The 20,298-nt window shown below is 36.6% G+C and overlaps 1 protein-coding gene across 1 annotated transcript in view; it reads left to right on the forward strand.

Annotated features, from left to right (window-relative positions):
* The first annotated feature begins 4,912 nt into the window (after positions 1 to 4,912).
* Positions 4,913 to 20,298, forward strand: part of LOC108783146 (uncharacterized) — a 39,082-nt gene continuing 23,696 nt past the window's right edge. The window contains exon 1 of the mRNA XM_018551637.1: positions 4,913 to 5,337. Within this exon, the coding sequence (XP_018407139.1) occupies positions 5,025 to 5,337 (313 nt within the window). The 5' untranslated portion in view covers positions 4,913 to 5,024. The remainder of the gene's footprint in view (positions 5,338 to 20,298) is intronic.

Here is a 20,298-nt window from a genome sequence, read left to right on the forward strand (position 1 = left end):
GCTATTTTAGCGACTGTCAAGGACAGTCTTATTCTATGTTTACTAGAGTAAAAATAAAAATATAATTATATATATTCTAAAAATATGTTATATAATAATTTCAAAAATATGTTATATAATATAATTTTTAATTTAATTATGCATAAGTACGAAAATACGATCTATTTATGCATAAAAGTATAAAGCACAACAAATTTTACCAAAATTACCAAATTTACCAATAAATTATTATTTTATTGTAATTTTACCGTAAGTAATTGTAAAATTGAATTTGACAGTAATTTTGCATCTCTAGTCGTACGACAAGACTTTTCAAGCCTGTTGGTTGGTTGTAAAATAGAAAGGTTCTCGGATCTCTCTATTTTGTGGTCAATCAATGCGTTTAAAAAAGTTTAAAAAACAACTAAAAACGAACAATGCTTGCATTCGGTAAAGAAAACTAATCAGTTTTTCTAGTGATTTTTTAATGATTGATTCTTGCCTTTAATTAATTGCTAGATCTAACCAATCATATTATAAAATCGCTATACGCTAATTGATTAATTTTCTTTGCTGAACGCAGCCAATGTATAGAATAATGATCTCTAAAAGAAAAGCAGTCAAAAATACTAAATAGTCACTTGGTTAATTATTAGAATTTTTCACAAAGAAAACCAGTGCAAATCATAATGGTTCACATATTTTCAGTGTTGTTAATATATAATTTGATCTTTTCAAGATTATTGTGACAACAAAGAATATACCTATAATTAAAAGGAATAAATTATTTATTAACACTGAAAATATATGATTTGAATTCAATTACACTTAGAGTGAACCAGTTGCACTAGTTTTTCCAGTGAAAGATTCTTTATATCTTTTAAAAGCAAAGCAGCCATAGGTTGGTAATTATGTAGTCGAATCTTAAAAAATGTATAAACCAATCAGTGGCCGTTTGTATTTCAAGACCGTCTTAAATAATGTCTTAAGATTGTACTCAAGACAGTTCTTTAATTTAAGAATTTACTATAAATACCGGTTACAGAGCGATATTAGCATCTTAAGACATTACTTAAGACGGTTTAAAATAAAAACGGACTACGAACATCGATTATATTTATTGACAAAAAGGTTATACATAGTCTAGACACTCTAGACATTGTGATCGTTTTCTCGATAACCGTGATAGATACGGCTTCAACATTTAAGAACTTTCTCGTAGATCTTATCGAGAGGAATCAAAATAGTCCCATGGCATCTTGCCGTATTTGTCATCGTTTCCGAGATAATAGCACTTCTGTTCAGATCTGTGTGTAACTTTTTTTTATGAGAATAACAAAATGATAAAAGTATACTACACACTAAAATTTTGAACCATTTTCAAAAGATTAACTAATTGTAAGTTATTATTAAATTTTATTATGCGCTTTATTATATTTAGTTATATGTGCAAAATTTGGAACCTAAGTTACATTGTTTTAATTGTTAATTTATTTTGTTACACTTCGTAAACGTGTAAAATGTTAATTAGCAGCGATCAAGAATTTTCAATATTAGACTCTCGAACGATTTACTTTCACCGCTAAAGCAAATTGGATCAACTCACGGAAGGTGTTCTTATTAACTTATACACAAATTAAAATCTCTTGCTTTGTTTCTGGTATTTAATTAATCATCATATCATTAGAAAGTTGCGCGCAACGCAGAAACTTTCATAAGCTTGATTAAAATCGCTGGCAGGGTTACGTGCTTGGCGGCACGATAGGTCTTCTGTTAGGAAAATTACGTCAGGGATGTTCGCAATACACACAACGCGCGTGGAAACATAAAACATTTGCAGCTTAGAATAGCCACTAATGGGCGGAATTGCTAAATCTGCACTTTCACTTCGTACGATCTATTATGCACAGAAATGCGGCGAGGCTTTTTAGCTTAACTCTCCGTGAATATGGCTTAATTACTCGATATCGCGAATTCTCGCAATTCGTTTCTCGTCAGGTTTGCGTCTACTTACATCATGTTTGACAAAACGGACACTTTAACACTTAACTAACGTCTATCATACATGACGAACGTCATCTTTGAGTTGCAGACAATAGATAGGAGTCAGAGTCTATAGAGAGTGAAATCAAAAGTCTCGACAAAAGAGCTATTCTCGTCACAGTTTGTAGTCTCTTTGAAAATTTCGGTTGGAACGTAATTGTCCGTTATATACATACGTGTGTAGCAGTAAAGAAAAAACGCGATTTCTGAAAAAGATCTTGCACACGAACGGAATAGCAAATATTCGTTCACGTACAAAGTGCATACTTCGGTGCATACTAAATTGCGGGGGATCCATATGACAAACAAATGACGCAAGAAACATAGAAAAACGTTTGAAGATGCGTATACGCGTCATAACCGGCTACCGTAATAATTCACGATGCCTTCGTCACGGTCGTTTTAGTAGCAGGTAATTAAAACCCCATTACATGGCGATTACAGAAGTTTCACTGAGGGGGACATTCTATCGTAAATAACGAGGAAGAAGTCGCGGGTCGGGAGAAAAAAAAATTCCCCATTCTCATGCGTATTCATGACCGGAATCGTGGATAATGCCTGTAGTAGTCTCCTCCCGCATCATACCTTACATATGTAGAATATTAATTCTCGTCATTCGTATGCAATGTACGCAATATCGCCGCGAATGCGCGTAGCCGTGGAATGTCGCAGGTGCAAGTCACTCAAGAAAGTGCATTATGGACTATGTGTATGACAGCGAACATGAATAAATTATATTCCACGTCGCTCTCTCAGACCTGCTAACAGACACAAATCATCGTTCCTAATTACATGAAAATCCCGGAGATACAGAATCGGAGAGTGAATCGGATTAGAGGCAAAAATCTTTGTAGAGCTTAGAGAAAGTATACTGATTAAGCATATGAGTAATAGCTTTTAGGCGACTAATATTAATATGAATGAAATAGATCGAAACGAAAGCAAAACTGACACTTTTGTTTAGCGGTTTATCAAGATATCAATTAGAAAGATTAGGAAAATAATATTGAGTGAATATCGGATAGTGGTATATATATATATATATATATATACAGGATTAAAGCATTCAGCATTTATTTAATACATACCGTACGCAGTATCATCGTGTCTGATTTACGCGGTTTTTTATTTTCTAATTATCTTGTGGTATTAGATCAAATCTTGTAATAATGTAAAAACGAGTGTAAAAACTATATTTTTCCAGCTGTAGTTAATTACTAAATTGATAGTTTTGTAATGAATAATTTTTAAAGTTACCATAGCTATCATTTAGTGATTAATTATTGCTATATAATATTAAATGCTTTTTTAACTTTAGGCTTGTTCTTTTTAGCTGTACTTCTTTCGTACGGTTAATTTCTCCTCTTTGTCTTTTCATGCTGTAGAGAAAAAGAGAAAAGATGAACTGTGCACAAGAAACTAAAAAAAAACAGACGTCTTTACAAGACGGAAGAGTCACTGTAATAATGCTGAAACAGTGTCATATTTTGAAGCAAGGAATATAATAAAATAATAAATTATAACAAATTTTACTTAAGCCGATATGTAATCGTCTTATATTTGACTGTTTCAAATATACACAAGCATACATTAGCACCCCATTTTTAATTAAGTTAAAAAAAAATATCGGCCGATACATTATCACATTTACTTGTCTTAAAAAAAAAAATAGTTGTTAAGCAGAATTTCTATTATAAACTACAGGGAACTCTTAGTTTTTTCAAAAGAAAGCAGAAAATTTTATCAGATCTATTGTATTTAAAAATTAATTTTTCAAAAATTTTTTATTTTCTTTGGAGTGGGTCGGAATTTTTTTTAGTATCAGGAATTCTATTTATGAAATGAAGCTATTAAGCCATTCCGATTTCGAATTTCATTGAGAAGTTAGCACCCCATTTTTTTAAATTAAAAAGAAATAGTTATCTAGCAGAGCTCTTGTTCTGACCTACAGGGAACTTTTCCTCTCTTCGAAATCAAACGGGAACTCTAATCAGAACTATGGAATTTCAATATTGAGGTTCTTCACACACGTAAGATTTTATATCAAAAAATAGACCGCGCCGTCTCTAAACGTTAAATACCCTGTATAATGATATATAGGTCTGTTCTTTTTGGTTGAACTTTTTGCACCAGTTCATCTGTTTTCCTTTTTTCTTCTCCTGGAGAACCTTATAAGTTATCCTGGAAGACCTTATAAGTTATCCATTCACTCTGATGTATGTCGTCTTCTTTCTTATCGGCAATGCCGCATTTCTGCTGTTACGACTTCAAAGACGATAGGCGACATTTCGCAAGTAACAGAACGTCCCGCTTTACCATTCCGCCCACGTTTCTCCGCGACATAGAGCCGCTCATCTGAAAGACAAACACCGGTGGCGACACACTGGTATGTCACGGGAGATAATCATCGTCATAAATTTATCATCATCATCAAGACGCCCGGAGCGTAATCACTCACTTGTTTGCGCGATTCGCTGTTAACGCATTGTTAAGACTGTCATGCCTTACGAAATGACGAACGAATTCCATCGAAGATGGTAAAAATGACGAAAAGGGGAAAGAAAGTATACATTTTGTTCCGACAATTGTTGGAGAATAGAAAACAAGCTACTTATTGCGAGAATTGCTATACTTGCGTTATATCAATTTCTTGATATTCTTTTCATCACATTATATTATATAAATCGCTCTGAATTTATTAACGGTAAGAATTGTTTTGAATAAGATTAAAAATCTTTTTAAACGATTGACATAATACGATTGTTTTTTTTTTTTAATTTAAGATTTTACGAGTTATTTTCGTGTGATACAGTGTCCTGTCTTCATCAAGAATGCGGACAAAGAGTGATACATCTGATTTCTGATATTTGAAAAAAAAAAAACGAGCAGAATTGTTCGACAACGTGAAATGCATACATTCCATTGTGGGGACTGGTGAAATGTAAAAGAAACGAAAAAGCGAGTTTGGTGCAAACTCCTACTGTGAGAGATACTGTATCGCGATGTCGTCGACTGGTGAATTTTCGACGTTGTCGAGTGGCGAAGCTACCGGAACTGGTGAGGACTCATTGCCGAGCTCAAGAGAGGCTACTGCCGAGGCCGCGGGTTCCGGCGGTGGTTTCGTGCCATTGCGCGAGTTCCTGGACAGATTCTCACTGCCAAGAGTGGTCAGGGTCGAAGGTGCTGGTGGAAGGCCGATACTGCTGTATAAGCAACAGCAGAGATCGCTTAGAGTCACGGCTACACTGCTGATGCATCGTTACCGTCACGATGTTAAAGTGGGACCGGAAATAGTCATCCCGGAAGGTTATCCTGGTGAGTACAATCTCAGACAGTATGCTGTGGATTTGCTTATATTCTTTTAGGACTGGAACTAAAAGTTTTCCGTCTAAGTCCCTGCTCATAATAAAGGAAACTGGGTAAGATTATCAGATTTTGACCTGAACGTTGGAATCTTTCTTTCTTGTGTATGTTTTCTTATATTCTTTGATGTGCTAAATCATTTACAAAAGTTTATTTCAAACTGATATAATAAGAACATGTTGAAAATCGCATTAAAAATAGTACAATTTTATCGAGATCTGATTTTCAATTTTCGATACTTTTCCCATCAGTTTAGCTTGAAATTAACGTAAATGATTCATCATTCTATCATTTAGGTAAAAATCCGGTAATTTTACCCATCCTCCTTTGTATTAACCTAAAATGTTAATTTGACTACATATTCTTTCGTCAATTTCATAAGTCATAATAAAAGAGAAGAAAAACACGAATATAATTAAGAATATAAACATCTGTACAAGAAATAAAGAGTAAAATATATAAATGTATAGTTAAAGTCTTTTGTAATTGAAGGAATCTAATAGTAAGTAAATTTTGAATCCGTACATGAAAGAAAGACAGTGCGCTATGCCAAGCAAAGAAATATTCTACAGATTGCAAATTCAACCTGTATATATTTAATCTTGTATAGAAAAATCATTTTCATGCAGCTTATTATACTTTCGTGTAATCCCGCGCACGATCAAACACACGTGTTTATAGTCGCCTAGTGATTAATCCGTCCAGCGTATTATTGACTAATACCTTAACATAAATCGCTTGGTGCATGCAACAGGGTTGCATTGGGATTAAGGAAGGCTTCGTTAGTGAGCGATTGTGACTAAACACGGAGAATTATGACACAAACTCTGATAAAAAAGAATATGATAATAAAATGGCAGAATTTTTCATTAAAAAAAAATATATACCCGTACATCTAGATTGGGCAAAACGAAGCATAATTTTGCAATTTTTTAATGAAAAGACAGAAAATAGGGATCGTTAAAAAATTTTACTTTAAAAATTATTTTCTAATGTCCAGGAAAAATATAAAATTGTAAATCGATTAGTCGAGCCATCTTGAAAATATATGTTAATCACGCGTTATATTATATATAATATATTTAAAATTGTTTCTAAAAAACCGCGTTTGAAGCTTTACTTTCAGTTTACACAACATTTTAAAAGTTTTACACTTGAATCGTCTATTCCAGGGTTAATAAGACTTTGAAATGGTCTCTGTGAAGTTAGCACCTCAACTTTAAAAATCGGAAATTTTAATAACAGTACTGCTTGCACCCGCAATGGTTCTAGAGTTCCTGATAGGTTTCATCAATAGTACTGTTGATTTAGGCCAAAAATTTTAAAAAATAAAAATATGCGGTGCTAACTTCGCGTGGCACCGCAAAATTTGAAAAAGCCGATTTTTATGATGGAATCTTACAGTACTCGAAGAGTACTACAGTTCCTGATCGATTATAATAATAGTACCGGCCATTAAATATTTTTAAATAAATTTTTAAAAAAAGAGCTCGCACCTCAACTTTCAAAAAAATTTTTTTTTTTGCGCCATTTTGTAGTACTCGAAGAGTACTACAGTTCCTGATCGGTTTTAATGACACTACTCACCTTTTTAATATGTTCAAACAATTTTTCGATCCGCGCGCTGACACCGCACGTCAAGAGTAAAGTACCCCTAAACAGCCAGTACTGGCCGACTTTTCGACTTTTTCCGACAGTACTACAATAGTTCCGAAGAAATATGCAGGTGTCGACCCGAGTCCTCCTTGTTTAATATGTTTAAATAATTTTTTTATTTTTCCGCTGGCACTGCACGACAAGAGTATAATGCCTCTAAACAGCCAGTATTCACGTCGACACCTGCATATTTCTTCGGAACTATTGTAGTACTGTCGGAAAAAGTCGAAAAGTCGGCCAGTACTGGCCGTTTAGGGGGGCACTTTACTCTTGACGTGCGGTGCCAGAGCGCGGATCGAAAAATTGTTTAAACATATTAAAAAGGTGGGTAGTGTCTCTAAAACCGACCAGAAACTGTAGTACTCTTGGAGTACTACAAAATGGCGCAAAAAAAAATAATTTTTTTGAAAGTTGAGGTGCGAGCTCTTTTTTTAAAAATTTATTTAAAAATATTTAATGGCCGATATTATTGTTATAATCGATCAGGAACTGTAGTATTCTTCGAGTACTGTGAGATTCCTTCCTAAAAATCGGCTTTTTCAAATCTTGCGGTGCCACGCGGAGTTAGCACCGCATATTTTTATTTTTTAAAATTTTTTGCCTAAATCAACAGTACTATTGATGAAACCTATCAGGAACTCTAGAACTATTGCAGGTGCAAGCAGTACTGTTATTAAAATTTCCGATTTTTAAAGTTGAGGTGCTAACTTCACAGAGACTCGGGTGTGTTAAGTTAGCACCCCAACTATAGTACTCAGGAGTTCTGATTAGAGTTCCCACTTCTTTTTGACGAGACGAAGAGTTCCCTATAGTTAATAACAAGAGTTCCGCTTAATAAACATTAAAAAAAATTTTTTTTTAAATGGGATGTTAACTTTTATCGAATTTCGAGTTGGAATAGTTCTGAGTGGCTTAATAGCTTCAATTTGTGATTGCCTAGATTTCCTGATATGTAAAAAAAATTTTGGAATATTAAAAAAAAATTAAAAATTTTTGAAAAATTAATTTTTAGATAGGTACAGTAGTTCTGATGATAATTCCTGCTTCTTTTTGACGATACGAAAAGTTCTCTATGATTTTTAATGACATATGCGCTTAATCATTTTTTTATAATTTTTAAAAAACGGGATACTAACTTTTTAACGAAATTCAAGATCGCATAGTTCTGATCAGCTTAACAGGACTATTTTGTGAATACCTAGAGTTCTTGATATATAAAAACATTTTTGAAGAATTATTAAAAAATGATTATTAAGCGCATATGTCATTAAAAATCTTAGAGAACTCTTCGTATCGTCAAAAAGAAGCAGGAATTATCATCAGAATTATTGTATCTAAAAATTAATTTTTCAAAAATTTTTAATTTTTTTTTAATATTCCAAAATTTTTTTTACATATCAGGAACTCTAGTTAATCGCAAATTGAAGCTATTAAGCCGCTCAGAACTATTCCATCTCGAAATTCGATAAAAAGTTAGCACTCCATTATTTTTTAATTTAAAAAGAATGTTTATTAAGCGGAACTTTTGTTATTAACTATAGGGAACTTTTCGTCTTGTCAAAAGGAAGTGGGAACTCTAATCAGAACTTCTGAGCACTATAGTTGGGATGCTAACTTAACATACCCCTGTTGATCGATGGTTTGCTCAATTATTCGTATTTTTAAATATCAAAAATATCTTCGGTTAACAGCTTGACGCATTCGAACCTACTCGACTAGAATTAAATGTTTAAGAGTCTTACCGGCCCGTAGGATCTAACCTCTGACTAAGTATGGCTCGTGATCCGTCTTGACTCGTCTAAGCTCGTCACAGAATCAATCCCGAAATAGATATAAAAAAGGATAAAATCGCGGTCCTATGGCACGCCGAGCTAGGCTCATAAGATTATAATAGCTATGGTTTGGCGAGCCTTTACGCATAAGAACGAGGTGGAACTCGCTATTATTCGCCATGGGTCACGACTCGTGACTCGTGGCTCATCGGTGTCACTCCAGTGTATTTTACAAATTTGAGATCTTCATTCTCTGCTTCGGTTGTTTATTGCCTTTTTTTTTTTAAATAAAATAGTACTCAACTTTCGCTGTTGTCTTGCGCGAGCAAGCGAATTGCGCTTGTCAGCGTAATCTCGTCCCACGCCAATCCTTGCATTTGTAATTCACGGCGGCTCATTGAAAAAAGTATTGTCAGGCATTATGTTAATACGAGCGGGGTATTATTCACGGTCGTATGTCACTGACCACCTACCCGTTCCCGGTGTACCTGAATAATACGTTAACGCGTTGTTTGTCTCTTCTAACACGCGTTTTCCTGTGTCTTTCCTTTTTCTTCTTTGAACCAAGACCAGATTTTCTTTCTTTCTTTCTTTCTAATACTTTCCTCGTTGTCTATTTTGTTCGATGCATCGAAGAATCGTCGCTAGATTCGCGTACGTTTCTACGCACAGACATTATCACGAACGTACTCGCGTATTATTACAAGTCGGGACGATATTAAATTATAATTCGCGACACGCTCTGCCGCGTTACCTCATACTTTCCTTCACTATTTATAGGCCGATGCTCGCTCCGCTCGTTCGTTCGTACTTCTTGCCAGCGAGAGCTATGAACCGGCGCCGAGAGAGCACGCTAATACTCTCGCGAGTGCGATTACGGCCGTGAGAAATCGTTGCCGGTGTGGCAGATGCAACGTGTGTGGATACGCCGCACCCGAGAAAATTGAAACGTTCCTATGTAGATTATGCGCGAGGCTGCGTCTATTTCTACGCGTTGAGTAATACCTGCCCAACGATCCTTCTTGCTACATCATGTCGCATCTTCGAAGCATTTTATGACAATATTCAATATCTTTTCAAGAAAAAAACAGATAATATTATCAAAATTAAAAAAATTAAAATAAATCGCAAATGTTACATTTATTTAATTGACAAAATATATGATGGAAAAAAATGTTTATTCGTAAATTAATTAAATTATTCAATATGTATATTTTTTTCTGAATTCTTTTTACGTCAATGTTTATTACAAATCGTTGCTCAAACTCGCGTGCAGTTCCTATCTCTCAGAACAAACTTGGTTTCATTGTTAAATGCCACCCACAACCATCTGTTACTTTCTTTTTACGGGTTTAGGTTAAATCACCACTGTGCCTACTATAACTTGATTATATACGTAGTGAGACGTGAATAAATACGCGGATAAAAGCGCATGTGTATCTTTCGCCTTCTCAAACCATGAGGAAATGTCGATGTCATATATAGATATGTTACAAAAAATATGATTGTTCAATTTATCTTCTGATCGCTAGATAGAAATGCAATCGTGAATAAATTCGTTCGTTAAATAAATATAAATATTTTTAGAAGTGAAAAAAAAACGTTTAAATATCGCAGTTGTTTGCAAAGAAATCTGTTTCTAGTCAATCCATTAGTTGTAAGTTGTAACATACTGCACATGCTCTTATGCAACATAACGTAATCGTTTTAATCCAAGATTGAGTTTCCGATACAATTCCGCAAGCACAATCGATCATCATGATCGATACGCTGAGTCAAAGGCCGGAATGCGACGGATAGTTAATTCTATACAGCATCTTCGTGTACGATTTGCTGTTCATTAATCGCATTTTTCGTCCCGTATTGCAACGCAATGTATTTCGACCTTTTACTTTAATTTCCACCAATAAAGATTAACTTTAATCTCGGTTTAACTTACTGTTTATCTTTTTCTAATTTTTATAACTAGAAAAAGACAAAGAGTAAATTGAACCGAGATTAAAGTTATAATCTCCATTGGTGGAAATGAGCATTAATCAATTACATATTTTTTAAATGTACAAAGACAGGATTTTATTTCGTTTAGGCCAAAATCCGGCAATCCAGTCTCCTTTATTATGATCAGGGACTTAGACGGAAAACTTTTAGTTCCAGTCCTTCTATCGCAACGCTAGGTTTATGTTTATGTTACATCACATGCGAACGATACATGGAATTACCAATTTTCATGTTTCCATCTAATGTATTGTATATCAATGTATCTATCTTTTTCTATGTTTTGTTCGAACGTTCATGTACGTTGCTCTTCTCACGTGTTATAGACTTTGTTTCTTGCTTCGTTTTGCATCACGAAGGAATAACTTTACCGTCGCACTGTTAATTGATAATGAGTATTTATGTATAGAAGATAAAGGTTTGGTTTGGTACAGGCGATGCTGGAAGTCGATGAGATTATACCTTTAATCTCATGCCACCGACTTTAAGTCGGTTCAACACTACGCCTTCTTCGTCGTCCTGTTATTATTGAAATTTACACAAGCGGGATAGTCGCGTGATGTTGCCGTAACATCTGGTATTACTTGGCGCAATTTTATTAACACTTTTTGAGAAGAGGATTTCCGTGAGTAGAGCCACGACTAAACCTCTTTGACCCTTCGCTCGGGATCGTTTTCTTTCACGTCGTGCCGGATCGAGTTGTCTATCAGCTGCTCATAGACTTGACTTTATGCGCTCGAGTCTCCATCCGAGTTGCACGATGGAGAAAAAAACGGATGTATCTTTATGGCCGAGTAAATACATCGTGAAAGCGCGTTCGTGACTTCACCGTGACGTGGGAGTGCCCCGCTTCGAAAAAAAATATTAGATCGGCTATAGTTTACAGCGGTGATTTGAACGAAATTACGACAATTTTGCCAGCTAAACTTACGATACAGTAACAATATTCTTTTTAAAAATGATGTGAACTGATTTTTTTCTTTCTTTCGATTGTTCCGCTGCAGATCACTCTATTAAACAATCTCAATATATATTTTAATATCTGATTTTATTAACTCAAACTTGAGTAATTTATCTAAAATTACCAGGAATAAAATAAATTATGTTTTTATTCTAAATTATATAAGAATAATTATAATACAACACCAATCGCACGTGTGATTAATTTTCTAAAAATGTTTCTATATTGGCTAAAGACATACATTTACCATACAATAATAATTTAAATATTTGTAATAAAATTATGATTGTTGTTATATAATTTAAATACATTTTTTAAAGAAATTCTCACGACATGGAATCTCTTTCCACAAACTCTTATCGAGTGATGTTGCGTATGAACGCTTTAGTAACGCAGACTTAACGAGTTTATGGAGCTTCGAGCTACCTTTGCATGCTAATTAAACGCGTCTCGATAAATAACAACATAAAGAACAACATGGCCAATACTCTACAGTACTTCGCGGTCGGAGACCATTTGTCATGACCGAGCGATTACACGCAGCCTCGAGCGCGACTTAAGTCACTCGCAATGTCGGAGTTCAGTAGTGGGTGAAGAGGAACGTTGCAAATGCTAAACGTTGTCGGGCGGAAGTGGCGGCCGCGCTCTGTGCCTTCTCTATGCATAACTCGTTGATTTACAGCCAGAAATACGTCGCGAATGCGCGCAAACGCTCATATATATGGACTTCCATGCGAATCTTGGACTCATGTTCTCTCTCTTCCATTCTCTTTCCCTCCTTCTTTTACCCATACGTCTTTCGCGCACCACCTCCAAGATTTGCATAAATCTCGGAAACGCGAAGGAGGCGCGAAATCGAAAGTTCAGCATCGCCGTCCCGCCGGTATTAACCACGAGGGGCGTATTCCCGTGCCTTTTACGACCGCAAGCCGTGCCAAGGGAATTCCATCCGAGACGCAAAGACGATCGCTTCACGGCGGCGGCCACGAGGAAGCCAACGGCGCGGCGCGGTGTCGGAGCAGCGTGGAAGATGCGTTTTATAGCGAATAAAATCGAAGCTATTTGCGATTTTATTTCTGTTGTATATATATATATAGAAACAATGATCAGGCTACGATCTCGCGCGCAGTGAATCGTACCACGACTCTTACCGCTCGAATTTCGCGTGAGAATAGCATATACACTCGAGATGTATAACGAATATTTTACGGGCGGAACTAATTAATCGGACGTTAATCTCTCGATGTCCGGGGGTTTATAAACTTGCGATCTCAGGTATCGCCGGGTAAAAGTGCCCAATGCTGAATGCAGCCGAGCACGCACGCGGTGGAAGAGCAATCGTCGATTTTTATCAATTAGCGTATTAACGGATAGTGGGAAACCGCGGGTTTCCGCAATTGCCAAGGTATCTCGCGATGATGGGATTATAGCTGCCGCGGAAAAGTTAGCGGAGCATTAATTGTCGTTTACCTATACCTTGCATTAGTATCCTTCGATAACTGTCTTGCACGGCCAATGAAAATACTCTTGCCTCCACGATACCTATATGCAGACGATACGATACGCGCAAAACGGAAGGTCATGCTGGCTGCGTCGGCAGACTCAACAGTTGAATGAGCGCTCTCTGTTATTGGTGTGTTCTTTTAGATCATCAAATTTTAGATCCAATCAAATTTTAGATGTAGAAGAATCAATAGCAGCAGCGAGCATTGTTGAGTTAATTGTCGAGTCTACTGAATGCAGCCACTATTCGCACACAGACTTTTAATACGACGTAAATCATCGCGTAATTTGCGATCGGTAAAAGTTTATGAGAACTAAAAATTTATCGAAAAAGTGTATATACAAAATACGATACACTTAAATTACATTAATTACATCTTTTACTTGTTTTTATTTGGAAAACGATTTTCTTTCAGATCGCGTTTTATCTTTTTCGTTGACGCAATCACGCATATTTTATCGTTATCTTATTTAAATACTGAATGCGTGGTAGTTAGGCAAATAGCGAAAACCGCGGCGCGTTAATTGTCGCTTACGTATATTTCGCATTAGTCTTACCCCGATAAGCACTTTGCGCGCAATTCTCGCCTACGTTTTGTACTTGAACGGAGAGTTCCAATCTGTGTATGGAGCTTTTAGACGATATCTCGCGGAAGTATTACCTCGTTAAAAGACGACTCGGGTTCGTGGCTTTGCGCATAGCTTTGACTCGCCACTACTATCACAATCGCAATTGTGTTTCGCACAACTACAATTTTCCAAGCGATTAAATATACTTTTAATAGTTACGGTCTAAAAGATAGAGAAGAATTACGGGGTTTTTCGCTTTCATAACGATAACATTTACTTTACTGTGAGGTTTCGAGAGAAAAGTGTTTACCTTTTTGTAGTTTTTCACGGAAGAGTGAGCATCGCGTTGTGATGTCTGCAAATTATTGCGATGTCTTTCTTAATGATATACTGTTACTCTCGGCCAGTCAGCATCGCGGTTTATGCGACTGCGTGTCCACAGATTATAATTTTAATTGCTATAATCATCGCCCGTGAAGACAGCACTTTAGTGCCTTCATAGTATTTTATGACATTTATTAGCCGGATATCGCGACTTTTAGAACACTTAAATGCACTCTTCTTATACGTTACTCTTAATCCGCTTGCTTTGTTATCTCACGAGTGAGATTTTAATCATTACATGTTGAGATATTTATCGATAACGTCATCGATGTTCACGATACAACACACGACGTAACAACTTAGAAATGTGGCTTGCATACGAGGGTAATTTAAGTTACAAGTGTAAACACCGGTTTGAAAAGGGACAAGCATACATTGAACCCGTTTGATTGCAATGCAAAAGTCGAAGATTATGCTACTGAGAAAATCGAATGGCAGTTCTTGGAACACAAACGTGACAGCTGAACCTTGAAATACATACATCGAGCAATTGATTAATACTTTAATGTATTCATTATATGTATCCATTTAAATGAACGATTCTCTCTCTCACAAGAAATATTATGACAAAAGAAAGTCAAAACTAATTTATAAATGTGAAAAAGGACTTTTTTCATATTTAATTATATGAAAAATTGGATCGAAATAAAATTTAGTTAATTAATTAATTAATTTTTACGTTTAATGTAATTTACAATATAGCAAATAAAAAATTGTCATAGACACAAAACTCAATAATAATGTATAGATTTTGAACTATGATATATTAAAAGTGCTTTGAGCACATATATATAAGTTTTACTTTTAACAAATGATACTATAATTTAAAAACTAATATTGAGTCATGTTTCTAGATCATTTTTTGTTCACTACATTACATGAAAATTAATTTATTCCACCGAGATCCAATTTTTCATATGATTAATGCTAAGTCTTTTGTTCATTGCGTTTTCCCTCTAATTTCATTGCAACGCAACGTCTGAATTCTTCTTGATTCATTGATCGCGACGTAGTCGAAGCCAGTTTAATTAGCATTTGCAAATCGAATTAACACATTCGGCCTTCAAACAACTCAATTTGCGTTAATACGCATTTTCGGAACGCTTCCTGTGAGATGTTATCGAAAAAAATTTTAAAGATGAATAGCCGTACTCTTCGTCGACACAGAGCTATTGTGTCTATTGTGCCTCGTTCCTCATTCAAGGCGCGAAAAGAAGCTTTTCTACGTGAATTCTCGTGTGTGAGCAGTACTGTATTAGCGTGCCGCGACGTGCGCTAACATCGAGCTTATGTTCGCTGTTCGGTAAATGAATTATTGTGTCGAGTACACAAGAGGCGCGGCGTTAGTGTTGTGTAACGCGAAGAGAAGGCCATTCCGGCTTCTTAGAATTTTACAACTCGCCCGGTTCACGTCTTGGACCCTCTCCGCGGCAGTGCAGCAGCCTTTCATGATCGATTTTAATAGCCACACCCATGAATTTTTGAGACAGTCCTATCGTCCCATCGATATACGTAAGAGACCGATTTCCGACATCGAGAACGACCGAGTCTTTCGCAACAGCTATTTTCGACATCGGAGATGTCTATTTATAAAATTATATCCTGGATTCCGACGCAGAATTGCTAAAGCCAAAAATTAATAAGTCCACACGAATCAAACACTGAAGAAAAATGTAGAAATATGAAGAATCTCCTTTCTTTATATAAGATTTTGCAAAAAAAAACAAATAAGCTATATCAATTCTAAGTATCGTCAAACGTTCGCGATTTCCATTAACTAAACATCCAGATTAGGACACGATAACATACATATATCGCAGGACGCAATAAATCTCCATGTCCCTCCTTCGCTCATCTGTAACGGAGTGTTCCCGGAGGAACGATTAAGTTCCAGCTTCCGGCAAATGAAGTATTCGATCGCGACTTAACATCACGTGCTCCCACTGTGAAATTGGAGCGATCTTCCTCGCAGCAGGAAGAAGAATCACAGTAGAGATCCTGTTAACCCTATACGTGCATCGTGCAGATAGCTATTTTAGCGAAAAGCCTTCACCACTACTATAGATGAACGAGAATGAGCCCCGATTTAGAAAAGTTACGAATGTGGCTGTATTTTTGAAAAAATAATTTTCGAATCTTTACGATATATACTCTTCATAAAAGATTTTTATTTTTTTTTTTTATATAATTTTTTTCATTTTACAAAGAATATAAAATAATACCATAAGAATTTGTATATTGTTCTACTTATTTTTTTTTTAGACTTTATTTAATTATAAATTTATTTGGTGAGATATGTTTCGGACATCTTTCGTTTTTTTTTACAAATTTTTACATACGCGCGCGAAAAAATTTAGCAAAATTTATATATTAAAAGAACACACACAAAGGGCAATCTATAAAATAATAATTCCAAAAAAGTTTTATATTTTTTATTAAATTAATAGAGATCTTTTATAGAGAGAACCTGATCCGTCGTCTTCCGTGTGTCGTCATAATAGTTGAGAAAAATGCTGCCAAGCATGAAATCAATATTACTTGTGATAATCGAAGCGCAGTTCCCGCGCACGAGCGTTCGTTCCATGAATGCACGTTCCGTGAATTGCATTAATACTCCGGATACAGCGTTGAAAAGCCGCAGCGAAATACCTGGCTCATAATTTCTGCTGGGCGGAGGAAAAAGACGTTACGAGTCCGCGCGCGTGATAACAGACGGGCCGGTGAAGAAACTCAGCTTGGAAAATCGTACCGGTTCCTGTTAAAACTCCGTGCGCGTGTGCACATCGTCTCGAGATTGCTACCTTTACGTGCGCGAGCGCGTATTCCGCGATTCCGCCACCGCGGAGGGTTTCGCTCGCACACGAAACGCACACTGTATAATCCCAACGATAATTCTCAACGTACCTGGCGTTACAGCCGCGGTATTCGCCGCAGATGTAAATACCCCCGGGCTCCCGTGAGCCCTGCGGGTATTAAACATACGTTCCCCGGGTAGTCGACAAATTGCTCGCATGAACCAGAATAATTAGCATCCCTAGCCTCCGGTGGTGTATGCCTGCTCGCCTTCTCTTTTTCCTACTCTCCCTCCCCATCCCGTTTCCCGCTTCGTCCTCGCGTGTATCCTTTCTCCTTCTCCATATCTCTCCGACAACTCTTATACCGCTTGAATCAGGATGGCACGTCCGGGGAATACCCAGAACGACCGTCTTTCTGCTTCTCTCACTCTCTCTCCGTTCGTCTCATTGTACCGATGCACCACGTTCCGTGGTTGCGTTTAATCAGCCCCGCTGACTTGATGCGCGCCATACCGTCCGGTCCCTGGCGTGCGTGCCGGCTGCTTAAGAATGTAATTTAATATGCGACGTTACCGCGGGCCCCGCCGTGTCATATTTATAGGTATTTATGCATCAGCTTCGCGGGCACATTTGAGCCGCGCGTTGTGCGCGAGCTCATTGAAATTGCCTCCCGAGGAGGAGGTATTGCCGTACACGTATTCAGCTGGACTTTCATACTCTCGTACTGCGTAGGTGGGAGGAATTTATCGTTGTTTATCGCCGGTTAGCCTTACGCACCGCCGCCGCGCCGATTCTCTCCGCGACGTTCCGCTCTCGACGTGGAGGAGAGAAAGGTGGAAAGGGATAGTGAGAGAGATGCATCGTAGCTACACCTGCTGTTAACATAATTTATTCCAGCCCGCCGCACGCTGTGCTCGTCAACCTTATACATCAATCTCGAACCACGTGGATTTATTTTTGAACTGAACCTAGTCGCGATCCCTCTCGGTTACTCTCGGTTTCGCTCTCTTCGTGTGATATATACTAGCTCCACGTATTTCTTAACCCTTCAGAGACTCCAGCTGCATATATATACGCACACGTACGTAGCTGGCGTTGTCTTAGAAAGACTGACATTGAAAATTAGCATGTAAAATGGACGCATGCGAGTCAATTCTTTATGACTATCCCATCAACGTGACGTATAATGTTGGTCCGTACTGTATAATATCAATTATTAATAACTTCAGATTATAGCAGAAACCTGCCATAAAATAACTACAATACTTACTGTCTTGGAGGGATAAAGTGCATTAACATTCTGAGATACATGCGCGCCAAAGGCGATGAATTTATAGCAGAATAATGTATAATACGAAATAAATCTGATTAGATCGTTGAGCGCGAAGTGATTATCTAACCACGTTTTCACAACTCTGTGTGTATTATATTTAACGCGCAAAATTGCAGTTTGTTACTCTTCCAATTTATAGATGAAAATACGTAACAAGCGAAATGTGTCATTACGTAATGCTAAATATAATTTAGAAATTAATCCTGTGTGTACTAGTCAGAATCTAACATAGCGTCTATATCACACTTCGTTTAGATTTCACCGAGGATTTCACGGTGATGTGTGTGATAGAGAAATCTAATTTTTATTATAGCCGCGTATACGAGTTACAAAATGTATAAACTCGTCTGAGACACACGTGCATGAAAATGACGATGCAATCACGGCGAAATTACGTTCCTCGAGATGTCTCGCGGTGTCAGGTCGCAAGATGTAAGCGTAAGCTTCATTATTATCGTAACCATTTCCTTTTCTGGGACGATGGGGGCGTGAATACACATCGTATCGATACCGATATATTACATAAGATTAATCGATGTAATATCTACCATCGATACGCTCAAGGTGGGCGTCAAGGAAGACACGTACTGATGACACATTGTGTCTCGTATGATGAATACTAATGGTATGTTCCAAATTTACTATCAGCGCTGAAAATCTACTCTCTAAGTTCTTTAAAATGGAATCTCACTTTAAAGAGTAAAAATTGCCAGCCTTAAAAAAGAATGACTTAATTTTCAATCTTTAAGAGTGAAACTTTACTCTTCAGAGTGACAATTTATTCTAAAAGTTTTAATTGTCAATTTAATTTGTGCAGATATTACATAATCCAGCTTTGGGATTTGGGATTGTGTTTTAATCAATAATCGGCGCATAGTTTCTTTAAACCGAAGTTGTAAAATTTAGACAAAAATATTATTAAAAAAAAAAATTAGGCACCAAGATCCACTTTGACCCACTTTGAATATAGCTTCCTTCGCTTATCTGTACCGATAATTTATTTGATTAGCCCATTCGTCTTTAGATACTTGCGAACACTTCTTGAAATACTCATGGAAGAAGCCGCCGCGGTTATGGCATCTTTTCAGTGTCGTCGCGTGTTATTTATAAAGCAACCTGTTTTGTCGTGTGGTGCCACGAACATGCGAACGCGTCGCTAAGAATATAATTTTCCGCATTTTCCACGCGTTTTCTCGAGTACGAGCAGATTCACGCCGACGACGCGTCGACGCCGTCGGCAAAACGCCCTAATGATGCGCTATGCATGCGCGCGTATATTCGTCGTCCTGATCCTTGCATATGGTGTAATATTGTTGAAGTGTCGAGCCATGCCGAAGAGTAGGTATTGGTAAGAGAATCCTTCCCATTAGTTAACTCGCGTATTTGAGAGACTTTACTTCTGACAGAGATGGCGATAGCGAAATGAATATGAAATTGAAAACGTTTATCAATTGCCTGACTAAAGATTTCTATTCATATTTTCCGAAATAAGAAGGAAAACGTTAGTAGTTGTCTAATATAATAATAAGGAAAGAATGATTTTGTTAGAATATAAAAAAATTTAAATTGTCAGACTGTCAAAATAATTATATAAGAAATTGAGATATGATAAGTAATACGATAAAAAAATGTTGACATTATATCAATCAAATTGAACGTCTTATTTTGATGATTCAAAAATTTATTTTCATATCTGCGTCTATATAAATAAATTTTTAGATACTTTACCAAAATTTTCCACTGTAATTTTTCGCTTTTTAATTTAGAAAAAATGACAGATAAAAACGAATTTATTGAAAACTTCGTGAGCAGCTATTTCTTAAAGCTATATCATATATGTCACTACTTAAAAAAATAAAAAAATAAAAAAAAAAAGAGATCGCTGCCTATGGCAGACAATAAACGTTCAAGGACATTACTACTCGCTTGCCAAAAGGTAGGATA

Source organism: Cyphomyrmex costatus, unplaced genomic scaffold (genome assembly GCF_001594065.2).
Source record: "Cyphomyrmex costatus isolate MS0001 unplaced genomic scaffold, Ccosl1.0 scaffold142, whole genome shotgun sequence".
Classification (NCBI taxonomy): domain Eukaryota; kingdom Metazoa; phylum Arthropoda; class Insecta; order Hymenoptera; family Formicidae; genus Cyphomyrmex; species Cyphomyrmex costatus.